The 16,658-nt window shown below is 40.3% G+C and overlaps 1 protein-coding gene across 3 annotated transcripts; it reads left to right on the forward strand.

The window, feature by feature from the left end:
• The first annotated feature begins 49 nt into the window (after nt 1-49).
• Nucleotides 50-15,983, forward strand: LOC125891193 (embryonic polyadenylate-binding protein A-like). 3 transcript variants are annotated; one of them, XM_049580242.1, is made up of 17 exons: nt 50-313; nt 1,932-2,136; nt 2,592-2,785; nt 3,026-3,141; nt 4,275-4,361; nt 5,737-5,876; nt 6,025-6,119; nt 9,321-9,458; nt 10,374-10,469; nt 11,346-11,606; nt 12,664-12,751; nt 12,837-12,956; nt 13,056-13,192; nt 13,350-13,458; nt 13,560-13,690; nt 15,338-15,413; nt 15,853-15,983. In XM_049580242.1, the coding sequence occupies exons 1-16, from the start codon at nt 245-247 to the stop codon at nt 15,398-15,400; spliced, it is 2,049 nt and encodes a 682-aa protein (XP_049436199.1). In that variant the 5' UTR covers nt 50-244; the 3' UTR covers nt 15,401-15,413; nt 15,853-15,983. The 3 variants fall into 3 exon arrangements, with proteins under 3 accessions (XP_049436199.1, XP_049436198.1, XP_049436200.1); XM_049580241.1 differs by lacking the exon at nt 15,853-15,983 and having other exon boundaries at nt 15,338-15,833; XM_049580243.1 differs by lacking the exons at nt 4,275-4,361; nt 15,853-15,983 and having other exon boundaries at nt 15,338-15,833.
• Nucleotides 15,984-16,658: the final 675 nt, after the last annotated feature.

The following is a 16,658-nucleotide window of genomic DNA, read 5'->3' on the forward strand; positions in this document are numbered from 1 at the left end:
AGACAAGGCCTAGCAAGCGTCCACAAGAGGGCGAAATCAATAACATACTGTTAAACATAACATACATAGAAATATAACCTATAACATTACATTTAACCTTTGGTTTGCGAGAACTAGTTCTTATCGCGGAGTGTCACGTCAGTTAACCTCTGCCCTCTCCCAGCTTAATTGGAACGACGGCAGGCGGAGGAAGAGAGCTGCAGGTGTTCCACGGTCATAATTAAATGAAAACAAGCTCGCGCCCATGTGGAGAGAGGTGAACGCTGCACTTCAAATCACATCAGTGTTCCGACATTTTGACTATTTAAAAGCCGTAAGTAACGTTATTTAATTAATTAATTAAGTTCTTTCACTTCGTTTAATTTACAGTTGGAGGCATCACCTGCCATCGCTATCAGCTAATTTTGATGTGGAGTGCTCGAGTTAGCGGTTCAAATTTAGCTAACTTTAATTTTAGCTAACGTTAGCTTCTTAGTGTCCTTGGTAACAATTCAATTAATATTTTTAAAATTTTTAAACTCACTTCACTGTTGACCTAGCTTAAAACTCTATTATAATTAAAAATGAGATGATAAAACTTCGGTAAATGTTAATATGTGTCACCCCAGCGTCAAGCTAGTTGAATTACACCCTTTTGTCTTGGCATGATTATCAACATACATTATTTTTACATCAATATTCTCCATAACAACACATGCACTCAGTTGCCAGTTTGGTAGGTACATCTAGCTTGTTAAAATCAATAAAGTACTAGTGAAATACTACTTTAATTAAGGTTATAAAATCTAGGCTTTTGTTGCAACAGTTTTTGAGGTATTTATTTTGATGAGATTTTACTTTCCTGGTGTGATTGAACTATTTTGCATTATACAGAGAGGTGTTTATAACATTTGGTCTTGCTTACCCTCATTGATATTTCGGGAGTGACTTAATAAACAAATCAAATAGTACATCAAGTACAAATCAAAGAATCAAAAGCCACATTTTATGACATTTTATTGTGTCTATACTGTCACAACCAGCCAAAAGTATATTATAAATAATTTTAGGAACTAACTATTTTTTATATGAGTATTTTTTTTCTTCTTCTGGTGTTTATAACTGGATGAATACCAGATAATTCAGTGATACTGTAGTTTAGTAATGCAGTTTGCTGCAATAAATCCTCTCTTCATCCCACAGAGGAACCTTTTGCTGCTCTAAAAGTCTTTTTCTTTGTCTTGTCAGAAAAAATCAGCTTTTTATTTGGAGATGACTAAATTATGATGTGTTTAAAACTGTATTAAAGATGTGTTGATTCAACTTTGTGGTCCTTTTGGAAGCTGCAGCTTGTGCCATTAAAGAGTGTTGCGTTATATTTAAAGGAGTTTGTTGTACATTAATTATGTGTGTTTTTATGTTATTGTGATACTTATCTCACACTGCCATTTTGTCCAGGCCTCTCTTATAAGAGATAATGTGTCTCAAGAGACTTTTGTAGTTAAATACAAAATAAAATAAAAGGGGGAAAATGGGGTGGACACAACATTAGACCTAAACCTGTGAGTGTAACTAACCTGTTCAGGTAGTACCCCATCTCTCACCCAAATGTGCATGTATAAATAGGCTGCAGCCCCCTGGCAGCCTGCACAGGTTAAACGCATTTAAAAAAATGGACAGCTGAATTTGTTGACGGGTGTTTCTAATATTACTGTGGCCTCATAAATGATTATGGAGCTGAACCAACACTTTGGTCAATGAAAACAATATGATAACCTTCAGAAAGGTAGAAATTGTTGCAAAGCGGTTAAATAGGTTTGCATGGGATGTGACTTGGTATAATAAACTGGCAACACAGTCCACATTTTGCCTTATTTCTTGCTGTTTAAGATAATTGAGTTGGAACTCCCAAAAAAAGTGCAATAAATTATACTTTTTCTTTCTTGAACTAGCTGTCACCCAAGATGAACACCAGCGGTCCAACGTATCCCCTCGCCTCTCTGTATGTAGGCGACCTGCATCCAGATGTTACAGAGGCCATGCTCTACCAGAAGTTTTCTCCTGCAGGACCCATCATGTCAATCCGTGTGTGTCGTGACATCATCACCCGAAGATCTCTGGGATATGCCTACATAAACTTCCAGCAACCAGCTGATGGTAAACTACCGTTTTTGACCAGTCCACCCAAATTAAAACTTTAAAACTGTTATTTTTATCACTAGAAGATGCACTTACATGTTTCAGTGAAGTTAACAGGGACCAAAGCTTTTCCCATAGTAACAAAACTATACATTACAATAGCCACTGTGCAACATACTGTTACCTATTATGGATCTACAGTAATCTCAGGGTTGATTTGAAGCCACACTGGAATTCACCTGATATCCTCAAGTATTTCTGAATTTATCCTATGAGAAGTTTATTTAATTAACACTTTTAATCAAGCAAACAAATGAAATGAATATGAAATACATTCTTAATCAATGTCGTTCAACCAACCTGAGTATTTTATCTTGGTCAAAGGAAGTTTAATTCCCCACAGACAGAGCCATGACTTAGTCTTGCATGATGAGTGATGATGCTTTATGATATGCTTTTTTTTTTTTTTTTAGCGGAGTGCGCCCTGGACACAATGAACTACGATGTTATCAAGGGCAGGCCTATCAGAATAATGTGGTCTCAGCGTGACCCGGGACTCAGGAAGTCTGGTGTGGGAAACATCTTCATCAAGAACATGGATGAGTCGATTGACAACAAGGCGCTGTATGATACCTTCTCCGCCTTTGGCAATATTTTGTCCTGCAAGGTAAGTGGGGTGGATCATCCTACAAATATAAGCAAAATCATGTGAATAAAACAATGATCTGTACAATGAACCCTTTACAAAAACATTATATTTATATCACTCTGGATAGATCAGTAGATAATGTATACAACTGAGTATTGCCCAGAACAAGAGTACATATTTTAAATCTCAAATGCAAAGTGCTTTTTTTTGCAGCAAACTCTTTGTAACTTGCATGATTTAAAGCCTTTGCTTTTGTAGGTTGTTTGTGACGAGAAAGGATCCAAAGGCTATGGATTTGTTCACTTTGAGACTCACGAGGCTGCAAACCGGGCCATCACCACCATGAATGGGATGCTGCTAAATGATAGGAAAGTGTGAGTAAACTAAATACAATCTAAAAAGGTGGCAAAAGTGCAATCTAAAAGAGTAACTAAACCCCAGACCACTTTTTTTCCAGTTGAAAACCAATATATATGTTTATTTAGTAGTGTTAATCGATTCAGAGCTAAAGCTTGAAATTTTAGTGCAATGTATTTAAATTTTACATGTTGTCATTAATATAGATAGTGAACTGAGTGATGTATTTTGGACGCAGCTTTCGTGATTAACCAAAGTGCGGAGAATCAAACCAAGCTAATGATGTGTGGAGCATGTTGACAAAAGTTTCAACATTTATATTTGTATGCGCAATCAAAGCAGCTAACTAACGTTAGCCCAAGAGCGTAGCAGATGACTCGGCTACCTGCAACTCTCTAGCTGTTTGCTGTCTATCTCTCCTTCACGCCACTGAGCTCCCATGTGCTGAGCCCCATCCGTGGCAAAACACCATAAACAGAAACGCAGCATAAGACAGTTTGAATTATTTCCCGAAGTTACAAGCACTTGTTTCAGTTCAGCTCAGTGTGAGTCTGTCTTGCGCTTTCTGTGGCGTTTCACAGCGGTCCATAACTCTCACCATGTAAATGCAACAAAAGCCCGTCATCATTAATGTATCCTAATCCACACAAAAGATGTACAGACAACTAAAAGAAACACTCAGTGGAATACAATTCATTCAGGTGGGCTAGCTCAGGTGAGGCTGCACTGAAGCAACACTGGACAATCGTCTCTTAAAGGGACGGAGAAATCCCCTTGAGACAGCAGCAAGGCCAAAAGATTACAGAGAGGGTCTGTTACTTTACTTTGTCCAAAAAAAACTAAAAACACTAAGGAACGGCTTGGATAAAGGGAAATGTTCTCTAAGTATTGCAGAGGGGGAGTTGCTGTGGATTGGGAAGTGGCGTGATGGCGTGACTGGGTGTCTCTTAAGTCCCCCTCCCAGCCACGCTCATTTTCATGTTGCAGGGAGGAGACACTTCGGCCAAAAGTCAGGGGTTTAGTTACTCTTTAAAACAGTAGGTTGAGGCAAAGAGTAGTGTAGAATATATAAGCATGTTAACTATGTAAACTGTAAATTCATGCTGGATGACTTTTCCATGTGTTTTTTTTTTTTTTTTTTTTTGCTCAGTGGAAAGACAGGTAAACAATTGGAATCTGGCATTGTCAACCCAATGGCCCATTTGCTGGGGAGAACATTTCAGTTGTCCCTGCTTAGGTCAGTGAATAAGTAGGATCTGTGTTGAGGTTTGTTGTCTGTGTGTGTATTGTGATTTTTAGGACTAAACAGGCAAAGCAGGATCATCAAAGTGATCATGTCAATACAGTGTAGGTTTGTCTTTCATGATGGAAGGAGGAAGATTCATATGTGTTCTTACATGTGATCTGCTGTGTGAACAGTTTTTACATAGATAATAAATAAACCATGCTACAGTTAAACATTACAGTTACAGCTGGAAATGACAATGGAAATCAACAAGTTTGCAGATTTCACACATCTCCACAACTGTAATCAGTTGCCAGTTTTCTACCCGACAGTGATTGTTGCTGTTAGCACGACATCACAGTAATTTAACCTATTTGTAACTTAGCTATGGTGCATGGATCTGCCGTTAGTTGCTTCATAGCTGATAAAGTAATTTGCAAACAAGCCCCAGGTCTGGATGAATTAGCTGACAGTACCCACTCAGTACAGTGTTTTGCTAGCGAGCAATTTGTCTGTGTTGGAAAGCAAGCCAACATTAGCTAACATTAGACGCTAAAATTCCAATATCACAATATATTTCACTTGAAGAATTTAGTGTTTATTAGACCACAAATGAGACAAGAATTAGCTACTAGCACTACCAGCTGCACTTCGGCTTCCCTCACAGCGGGTGAGAGATTCACTTTACTTTACTCTGGAGACGGAGCCTCGGACAGTGGCTGTAACGGCTCTAATTCAGGCAGCGCAAACCTCAGCTGTAAGTCAAGGGCCATCTCCGGGCTGCGGCTGCTAAATGTATACAACGGAAACACAACACGTGTTGACTCTGTGTTGTGGGGTAGGTGCTGGTCGTTTGTTGACGTTACCAGACTCCTTTTCTAAGCTAAATTTAGCTACTGTTGCACGCTGTAGTGGAGCTGAAGAGAGGTGCAGCACACTGTTGCAAGAAGTTTGCCTGATGGGCTTTCTGCCAGAGAAGGATTTCTTTCATGTTCATCACGTCGTTTCGATTTTCATGGAAAATTCAGCCCGAGCCTTTTAGATAGACGTCAGTCCACAGGCTGTTACAGGCAACGGAGGAAGTAGGGGAAGTTCTTATTTTTTTAACTTATGTTACAGTCAGTTCACCCATTGGCAATGAAAATGGTTAATGCATTTTAAAAGTTACAAACAGTACCTTTAAACAAATACATTCTTTGTGTCTTAAAGTTGTCTAAAGGTTAGGTCTGTTAATGTTGTGTCCTTCATGTTTGTCCTCATTAACTGTCTTGTGGTGTTTTTGATGCTGTGTGCTGAAGCTTTCACACTGTGAACAATCAAGTTTTCAACTATCTAACTTTCTGTGCTTCCTTTATGTCCCTGGTAATGGGTTTGATCCTGTCTGCAGTTTCGTTGGCCACTTTAAGTCCCGCAAGGAAAGAGAGGTGGAGTTTGGCACCAAAGCTCTGAAGTTCACCAACGTTTACATCAAAAACTTTGGTGAAGACTACACTGATGAGAAACTGAAGGAACTCTTTTCTGCATTTGGTAAGAAAGCATAACTTTTAATTCTTGTGTTGCTCTCCTACTGTGGGGCCTTTCTGTAATAAATTTATTGCACGGTTGATCTTAAATCTGTATAACTACCACTTTGTATATCAGATAGTTACAGACCAGTTTGTGCTCAAACTCTCAGGGAGGACTCTCAGTGTACGGGTGATGAAGGATGAGAGGGGCCGTTCACGGGGATTTGGCTTTGTAAACTACGCTAACCATGAGGATGCTCAGAAGGTAGAGTGTGCCAAGTTTTCCTGTCCACCCAGATGGGATACCTGCCAACAGTAGCAGTGCATTATGGTGACCCTAAAACCTGCAAAAATAAATATATTATGAGTTTGTCACACCACAGAAATATCTGGTGATAGGTCAACCAGTAGTATTAATGTCGGTGCTTGCACACAAACACTGACTGTGCTAGGGACAAAAACAGTCCAGTGAAAAAAAGAAGGAATAAAGGTAAGTAAAACAAATATTTAAAAAAAACACAGGACAAAACCTGCCCCATTTCAAATGGGAACACCTCACTCTGTTCTTAAGTCTTTATGACAGGTCCTCCAGCAAGGCTTATCTACCTAAATGATTATGCCAGATTTACAGGGGCGAGGGCGGCAGAGGCGGCCTTTCCTCTCAGAAATAATGACTTTACACCCCAGCGTCAGTGCAGTCTGCACCCATTCTGCATCAGGGGATGGGACATCTGCGAGGAGCGACGGGTCCCCAAGGATAAACAGACTGCGGGAGAAAGGCACATCAGGCCCTGTGAGCTGTGTAGCATGTCTGAATCTCAAATTTAAACTCCTGCATTTTACTGCAGCTAGGGTTGGGTACCGAAACTCGGTACTTTTTGTACTTGGTACTGATTCACATCGGTACTACCGAGTACCGATTCACTTAAAATGAAACTGTGCCAAATTTCGGTACCTGAGGTAGAGGTGGAGCGAGAGCGCATGACTCGCACCTCAGACTCAGCAACAATGGCGACAAAAACAATGTGCAGACAGAAGTTAACGTGCAGCACTGTTCCTAAATGTTCTCAATAAAATGTTGAAACTGAGAAGTTTAGACTATGGGCCCGAACGACGCATAGTGCATCCAAATTCACACCCGTTCTTCTCTGTGGATTTTCTCCGCGACCATGCATCATAGCGAGAAGCCACGCATATCAGCGGAAACAGCAGAATTGTAGCTTTCCGACAAGTTCAAGCACTTGTCAGTAATCCAATGTTTTCACAGCGAAAAATTACAATAAATTGATGTATAACAGAGCTTTCATACAGCTTTGCACACACATTACTCTTGGATGGATTACTCATGAACGCAGGCTCGCACAGAAATGCCACGCACATCACATGAAAGCACGGGACCACACACATCATTGTGCTGTCATCCCATCACGCTCTAAATCCAGATCAGTTGTCTACAAAATAAAAACTTGACGAATTTCTTTACAATCCATTATACAGATCTTGTTATCAGTCACTTTATATATTGAGGAATATCGTATCTTACCACGTATAGGCTTGCGTGTGTTTCTCCCTGTCTATCCACATTTGTAGTCCGGCTTTCAAGATGCAAATATCTCCATATTGTCCAGTTGACACTCCATCAGATTTTGTATGAGAAGACCAGCCATTTCACCTTTGCGCACCCAGACAACTGCAGCCTAATTATGCATGCTGACAGGGCCGTAGTCACCATATACATTGAGGGGGACACGTGCCCCCCCCCATGCCCAAAATGTCTCCCCAATATATAACTGAAACTGAAAAACAACAACAAACTTTGTTTACTGCAAACAAAGTGGCAAATATTATCTTGGAGGACATCATTGTACTTGGTTGACTATTTTTCTATTATCTTAGATGTAAATATTGCATGTTTCTTTCAGATAAAACACATTTTTGACTTGTGAATGAGTCAATGGAATTTCTTGCAATAATGAAAAAATACTGGCAAACATGTCCGCCTGGCACAAACCACATGTTTTGGACAGCTGTGAAGTGACAGAATGTCCCACCATCATGGTTCTTATATTGCCAGATTCCAGAGAGTCGCCCCTTTTTATATATGGTAGAATGTGTCTTTTTTCCAACTTGCTATGCTGAGATACATGTAAAAATGTAAGAATTTAGGCACACAGATTTGTTTTTTTATTGATATAAAAATTAATATAAAATACAGGCACATAGAAGAACATGAAATGATGGCAAATCTGGTTAGCCCAGATTGTCCTGAAAAAAACAAGATATAGCATGTGTATATGTAGACTTTATAATGACTGTGATATGAGCTTAAAAGTAAAGGCAGTAAAAATACCCCAAAAAGGCCTAGGGCCCATGGGTTAAAAAGTACCAAAATAAGGTACCGTTTGGTACCGGTACCGAATTCCAGATACCGGTACTAGTACCATATCGGTTCAATTATGAACAGTACCCAACCCTAACAGCAGCGCCACAACATACAAATCAACATACCTTCTACCTTCCTTCTTACTCAAAAGCATTGCAATGACACGTACATTAATTTAATAAATCATAACAACCCTTTCCAGCCTTTTGCCTGAACTGGAGAATCAGTTTTCATCACTGGATTAGCTTGGCAAATGTTTGGGCATTACATCAATTTGAAAACTGAAAATAAAGGATTCACACACTGTCAGAACAGTCTAACAATACCTGAAGCAATTTCCTCACTTGTACATGGCGGTTAAAGTGAACAGAAAATATAAAATGGCCGAATATCCGTTAGGTGATCCGTGGTGTAACTTTAGCAGTGATGAACAATGTTAAAGTGACTTCTCCTATCAGGAACATGCTCCACTGAAAATCCTAACATATCATTCTTGGTTGGGGACAAAAGTAAACAGGATGGTGCTGTTTGCTGCCCTCTGGACACAGTGCTCCAGGGTGCTTTCACCTCAAGTGTCCACGCATAGCAGTTGTACTTGTCATTTACAATTTGTGGACACATTTTTTTTAGCTGCAGCTTGTTCTACGGAGGATTCCATACTTTGCCTGGGCGCAGCTTTCTTGCTAGGAGAGCTGCGGGCCGGAGGAGAGGCCCGAGCTCTCATAGTGTGGACACGAATATCAGCTGGCGGGTCCTCCCCCGTTGCGATATATGCATTATCATAATTTACAAACAAAATGTAACTCCTCAATATCTAGAAAAATACAAATATTAAATAAAAAAGTCAAGTCCTTTCAAGTTAACTTTCTCAAGTCAAAGTCAAGTCTTTCATCAGTTTTAGTCAAGCTAGTCTCAAGTCCTCACAACTTTACTCATCCAGAGCCTTATTATACATCTGTAGAAGGGTGCTCTGAACAGTGTTGCTAAATCACTCCTTAATTAGGAGACTTAGACATTATTAGAGTAAGTTAGGAGCTCTGACTATTCTCAGAATATTTGTGAATATGTCTTCTTGTTTTTCAGGCAGTCAATGAAATGAATGGGAAAGAGATCAATGGGAAGATCATCTACGCCGGTCGGGCTCAGAAGCGGCTGGAGCGCCAGGGAGAGCTCAAGCGCAAGTTTGACCAGATCAAACAGGACCGCATCCAGCGCTATCAGGTGCTGCTGCATTGTATGCATATATGGACGTTGTCATTTTTACAACAGTGTTAATAGCGTTTCTTTTACCTATATTTGATACTGTCCCTATTCCCAGCTGAGTAAGTGTCAGATTCAGCTGTCCCCACCTCACATGCTGATATTTATCTGATAAATACATCTGGAATTAGTAACACACGTACCTTGTGTTGATACATCTGTGAGTGCAGAAGGACACTGTTTACCTTACTCTAAGTGTTAGAATAGGGTTAGACATAGGATATGCGAGGTAGCCAACATGCACACATGAACGTATAGTTAAAAGGAGGTATATCTCGAGCCTTAAGGTAATAAAATTCAACTATGAAAACCTCTTAAGGCGAGATGTAACAGGTTATATCCAGTTGTCTTGTCATCACTGTCAAGCTACCAGGCAACCAGTGGGAATTTACTGAGAGTAACTGCACCTGGCCAAGAAATATTCCGACACATATCTGTAAAACTGAGAATCATTTTTATGTTTTGAGGTTTGTTTTTAAACAAGCTGGTGCTGATAGGTGGATTTTTTCACCTTCAGACTGAGGTTCACTGTTTCCCACTGTTTACGGTCTTTATGCTAAGCTAAGCTAACTGACTGTAGCTTCCTATTTAATTGACAGATATGAGGGTGATAACTATCTTCAAATCTAATAACCTTGGTAAGAAAGCCAGAAAGTGTATTTTACAAAATGTCAACCTTTTTTTCTTTTTAATCATTCAAAACAGAGATTTGTACTGTATGATTTCCAAATCAATTGATGTGTACTGTACTGGTTTCAGCTGACTGACTTTCAACAAGCAGGACAACTTAGACATAGGATGATACGACATCACTGCAATGTAGGCATTTTTTACAAGTGGTGCAGAAAGAAATAATTCTTCTCCTTCTGATTCCAGGGGGTGAATCTGTATGTGAAGAACTTGGACGATAGCATAGATGACGAGAGACTCCGGAAGGAGTTTGCCCCCTACGGCACCATCACCAGTGCCAAGGTAATGAGATAAGACCTTGGGCCTTCTTCACTAAAATTTGCAGCTACACACGTTACAATCCTTGTATCTTTTTCTTGATGTATCCGAGGTAGGAATGAAACTACAGCACAGTAAAAGCCTGGAACTCACAGCCTCGTAGATGTAAGCTGGACACACACTGTGCTGATTTAGTCCTTTTTCATGGCAACTGTGGTTAACTTGAACTTTGATTAATTTTATTTCAAATGTACTTAAACAGTACAACATTTTCACAGTGGAGGATAAAATCATCTTCTGAACAAAGTCCACATTCATTTGTTTGCTCAGTGTGTATGTTGTCTACACTGGACAAATAAAAACAGTATTGGACAAAAAAGGAACAGGAGCTCTAAAAGCAGGAATGACCACATAAGTGATTTCTGCATCAGGATCATTTTCACGGCTGCTGGAAGGAAAACAGGCGACATGCTAGAGAGGAGGCGTGACTACTGAGCTACTTGTGCTCAGACTAATTATTTTACAATAAAAGGCTAATTTCCCTGTCATTTCTCTAAGTTTTAGTGTTCATTAGGTTATGCAGATGTTGTGCCATCCTGATTTTGTTATCAATAATTCATGTCACAGTTTTGGCAGAGCTCCAAAAGGCACCACTACATTCAGTTTTCAATATCTATGGGTCAACATTCAGTTTTCAATATCTATGGGTCAACAAGTCTCCTCAGGTTTTTGCCTTCAGGTCTCAAATCAAGTTGCGTCTTCAGGTATTAAAGTTTCATGTAAGTTGGGTCTCATAGCAGATGACCCAAAGTAGACTGGAAAGTCCTCATTTTTGTGACGCCTGTCTCAGGTCTACGGTGCCATCGTTAAGTTTCTTATGCGTGCCTTTGTTTCCTGCAGGTCATGACAGATGGCTCCCAAAGCAAAGGCTTTGGCTTTGTCTGTTTCTCTTCACCGGAGGAAGCAACAAAAGCAGTGACTGAAATGAACGGGAGAATTGTTGCGACCAAGCCGCTGTACGTGGCTCTGGCTCAGCGGAGGGAGGAACGTAAAGCAATCCTGACCAATAAGTACATGCAGAGACTTGCTACCTTGAGGACCATGACGAGTCCGATCATTGACTCGTACCAACAGGCTGGATACTACATGACTGTACCACAGGTAAGCATGTTCGAATAGTGAGAACAGAGAGGCAAGTGATATTAATAATTTGGGGAAAAAAAGTTTTTGATTACTTTTTAGTAAATGCCATACACTAAAAGAAAGAAAACACGTTTTATCAATTGCAGCGTTATGATTTGTACATAAACATAAATGCCTTTTAGTCTCACGAATGGAAGTCTGAATGTAAGACTTCTGCGTGGCTAACAAGTGGAGTCTATAAAAAGCAAATTTAACCAAACAAACAAAAATGTGGTAGCAAAACCAAACTCTCAAAAACCAACAAGTCATTATTATGTACAGTACTCTTTACCCCATAAAGGTGAGGGGAAAAATAGTCATTGTGCTCCTCTTTTAATTTAACTCATTGTTCAGGATGGCATTTTAACCATCAGGATGTTATAGGATGTGGTCTGTAAGAGACATAAACATTCAGCAAGACTAGCCAATAGAAAATTTCACCATCAGAATTTCTAAATACCATCTTAGGCTACATACCACTGGCTGACAACATGTCCATTTGTTGAGATTTCACTTGTTCTTCTTGCACGTGGCTTAAATTTTTCTGTCATAGTTGCATTTGTTTGTGTGGGCGAAAACATTTTAACCTCACACATTTTCACACAAAAGTCAGATTTCACACTGGATTCATAAAATGCATTAAAAGGGTAAGCAGCTCTTCCTGCAGACAACAAATTGAACAGAATTTTAAATTACAGGAGAACTGGCGAGTGTGCCAAAAAACAGTAGGTTATGGTGGCTGTAATTATTACTGGGGTTGTGGTGAAAAATTGCTTACATATGCTGGCTGGATTAAAAACTAGGGCAGGTAATATTAAAAGCCCCCCACCTCCCCTGGAGAAATACATCCAGTCCGAATGGGGCTACAGACATATTTCACTGGACTTAAAAGTTAATGTGGGATCCTGCTTGAATGATGAGTGTCCATATCGGTTTAATTCTCATCAAAAACCAATAATTACAAAACCTCCAACTAATTGGGATTCACAGGTTGACCTGCAGTATGTTTTTTAATTAATGAATATGTATCACGCAGCCTCCGACTCGCTCCTTCTACAACCACAATGCTGTCAGCAACATGAGACCAGTGCCTCGCTGGACAGGACAACCACCAAGACTACAGGGTGAGGGGGTCGTATGTTCTAGATTTATATTATACACAGATACATGTATATATGTGATGTGTACTAATGTCTCCACTGTTTTTAGGTGCCCACTCAACCCAGTTTGTTGGTACCACCGTTCATCGACGTGGATCAGCCCCCATCGCTACAGTCAGACAGGCCTCCACCCAGGCTCCACGCGTCATAAGCTCCTCACAAAAGACAAGTAAGAACCAGAGTTATGATGACATGATAAACTCCATCTTTCTAGAATATGCTGTTTACGTGGATGGTAGAATCTGACTTGTGTAACATCTTTATTTAGATAACATTGGCACCCAGACTGTAGGAGGGCGTACTGATGTGCCTGGTATGACCAGAGGCGGCCAGTACAAGTACTCATCTGCAGTGAGAAATGTCCAGCAGGTGATCACGGCACCTGCACCCATGCCAAGACTACAGGTACTGCAGTCTGTACTGAACTGTAATGTGAAACTGTTATCACGTGTTTGGGTTTCATGGTTGTTTCTGGTGCCTTGTACCCAAAGTTATGTTCACGACTAGTTTTTCTTACCGAGACATGATCGCAGTAATGCTGTGTCACACTCAATGTCTTTAGGCTGTTCCTGCACCCCTGATGGAGCCACCAGTGCACATTCAAGGCCACGAGCCACTCACCGCCTCCATGTTGGCTGCAGCTCCACTCATGGATCAGAAGCAGCTCCTCGGTATGGCATCATTCAGTTCGGCTTTTTTCTTCCTCTTTTCTGTAGATTGAAGTAACTCGTGTATTTGGTTGTTAATCCTCTCCCTCTGATGTGACACACAGGGGAGCGATTGTACCCAGTGATTCATGCCCTTCATCCAAACCTGGCTGGAAAAATCACTGGCATGCTGCTGGAGATCGACAACTCGGAGCTGCTGCACATGCTGGAGACGCCAGAGTCCCTGCACTCTAAGGTTTAACTAACTAACCATTACACAGTTGCTTTTGTTAGGATTTGCATGTCTAATACAATTTTTTTAGATTTAGAAAAAAGCAGTATCCAACGAGTCGCTGCAAAGTTGAGTGTACAAGTGTTTGTTTGACCTTGGAAATAGTCATTTTACACATACACAAAAGGTTTACACATGGTCCCTGACTATTTTTTTTTACTGCATCTCAAAGTCTTCAACCACAGAGAAAGTGACATCTATAAAGCCTAAAAAATGAGGATTGTTTGCAGTGTTTCCTGGATGTTGATTATAATTATGTGTAGTTACTCCCAGGGGAAAGTAGGAATCAACCAAGAAAATGAAAATTGTTTGTTTTAAGATTTAGCAAAAGCTGGCTTTTGTTATTAATTAAAGGAATAGTTTATTATTTTGGAACATTTTGCGCACTCCCTGTACTCTCAGCAAGAAACCAATATCAACCCATAGACTAATTGGTTTGTGGACTCTGGTTTTGACACCTCAAGTACAGCAGTTTGGCCGATGCCACTTTAGGTTTTTGGAGCCAGAAGGGATCATATTTGGACGAGAGGCTGGAGCTGTGGGAGAGCGAGGGGTGGATCTGACTCAGACTGGTGACGCCTCACAGACGGCCTGTCATTCAAAGCAACCACGCCCTTACTCGTGTATTTTAAGCTTTAATAAAATGTAAATGGGTTAGTTACATAAAAATCAAGCGTCAGCCTCCAAGGCTAAAAAAAATGAATCCAATGCGTGAGTGTCAAAAACTGCAGTTCATCAAACGGCCACTTGAGGCTGACTCCAAAATGGAGTCAGACCCCCGTGTTAAAATGCCCGACTTTACAGCAGAAGTAAACATGTTGACAGCCTGGTACAAAAAAAGGCTCTGGTCTCTATAGCTAATTTCAACATTCAAGACAACTGTACTCACTTATTTACATTTTATCAAGGCTTTAAGTTACATATAATGATGTGCAGGGCTGCTGGAGTTAGACTGTCAGCAAGGCATGGCTACAGTCTGAGTCAGATTCACCCCTCGCTCCACCACAGATCCAACCTCTCCTCCAAATATGGTCAATGCTTAACTTCTGGCTTCAAAACAGGAGTCAACTAAAGGTTGATGTCACAGTAGCTGTGTTCATTATTTTATACGGTCTGTGACACAAAGTTACCCCCAGTACAGTTGAAATGAATGTTGTATTAACTGTAGAGACCAAGTATATAGACCTATATCATGCTGTAAACACTAAGTCTGCTGTTAAATCAGGCATCTTACCATGGAGGTCTATGAGGATTGACTGGCTTCTGAAGCCAGCCTCACGTAGCCTTTAGAGGAACTGCAGTTTTTGGCACTTACTGTGTTTGGCTTTATTTTTCATCTCTGGAGGCTGCTGCTTATACCAACCTCACTTGCCTGGTCAAGAAAGTCTGGCACATTACAACTCATAAAACCAAAATGTGTTGTTTGTCTACAAATTAAGTGAGATATAGAGTGTTACCTTAGTGAGCTTTAGAGATGTTGGTAGATGGATTGTGTTGCCTTTGGACAGAGCCAGGCTAGCTGTTTCCCCCGTTTCCAGTCTTCATACTAACCTAAGCGAACCTGACTGGAGCTTTATATTTACCATCTTCTTTTTCCTCTCCTTCGGTCAGGTGGACGAGGCGATCGCTGTCCTGCAGGCTCACCAAGCGAAGGAATGCTCTCCTAAGAAGTGAAGAGCCCTTTCAGGTCAGCAATAACTTCCTCTTCCTGTGTTGAGACTTCAGCAGTAAATGGATCCTTACAGCACCCGACTGTTTACAGCACACGCAGCGCTCAGTGTTTACAGTTACTACAAGTTTGAAGTATCTGTTGGAAGTATGGCTCATGTTGACTTAAGGCGAGTGTTTGTACAGATTTGTTCAGGTGTTTACAACAGAACTGAAGTGAATGTTAGGTGTAAATTAATGTCCTGTGTGGAAAACTCCCCCGTCCTAAATGGTTTTGCCTTAAGTTACAGTATTTGCTTATTTGGTAAAATGATATTTGATCGTAACATTGGGAAGTCAGGACTTTGGTTGCCTCTGTGACAATCACAGTCTGACAGCTCAGAATGAATCCTGCACAGCTGTGTTTTATAGAAAAAGCGTTTCACAAATTAAGACTTTGACCATGTCATTTTTTCCAGATGTCAACGACTTTCTGGAGGAGGGAAAAATAATAATAAAAAAGAGTAAAATTTTGAAAAAAAAAAAAAAAAGAAAAATGTAAATTGACAGTAAAGAGATTTGTAAAGTTGAAGATATTTTGTTGTTGCAGTACCTTTTGTTAGAAGATAAAGTTCACAGTATATGCATGAAACCTGTCTTGTGTCATTTGTTTAACACAAAGAGAGATGCTGCAGTACATCATCTTTAGGATTAATATTGTAGTCATCCACGTTCAAATGCATTGGATAAGACGGTCCCAGATGGTTCCTCAGAAAGGTTCATGGAAGGGACTATGCGCTGCTCTTAAATGTAGGTGCGGTGGTTAATCAGATGTACATTTATCAAGCAAACCAGTATGTCTTCATCCTTAAGTCTTTTTTCTTTTAAAACCAAGACATACTGTTTGAAAACACATCTGATGATGCAAAAATCTCAACTTTCTGTTGCTAGCTTTCTCATGCTGTGTCTTTTTCAGCTTAGTCTCGCTCACCAGACCTTTCTCAAGAAAAGAAAGGTCTGGCTGCGCCGACTCTCACTTTAAGATTAAAAAGAAAAAAACGCCCCGGCTTTTTTTTATTTCTTTCAACCAATCACAATCGTTCTTGGCGGTGCCAGCAACGGTGCGCTTGCAAAAATATTGCCGGGGGGGAACAGGTTTTGGTGTAACATGCCCACAAAAATATGGCCTACAGGACGTGAACCATGGCAGAAAAATGGCTACATCCCCGCAAGATCAAACATCACAAAAGTTAGTAAAGGACGTGTTGAAAACTGCTACACAACT

This window comes from Epinephelus fuscoguttatus, linkage group LG7 (genome assembly GCF_011397635.1).
Source record: "Epinephelus fuscoguttatus linkage group LG7, E.fuscoguttatus.final_Chr_v1".
In the NCBI taxonomy this organism is placed as follows: Eukaryota; Metazoa; Chordata; class Actinopteri; order Perciformes; family Serranidae; genus Epinephelus; species Epinephelus fuscoguttatus.

What these genes read in the sequence shown, in the direction of transcription:
- LOC125891193 (XM_049580242.1), top strand. Translation starts at nt 245, where the DNA reads ATGTGGAGAGAGGTGAACGCTGCACTTCAAATCACATCAGTGTTCCGA. An exon ending in ACCGCATCCAGCGCTATCAG is followed by an intron (nt 9,459 to 10,373) that starts GTGCTGCTGCAT and finishes TTCTGATTCCAG; the next exon opens with GGGGTGAATCTGTATGTGAA. An exon ending in ACTACATGACTGTACCACAG is followed by an intron (nt 11,607 to 12,663) that starts GTAAGCATGTTC and finishes TGTATCACGCAG; the next exon opens with CCTCCGACTCGCTCCTTCTA.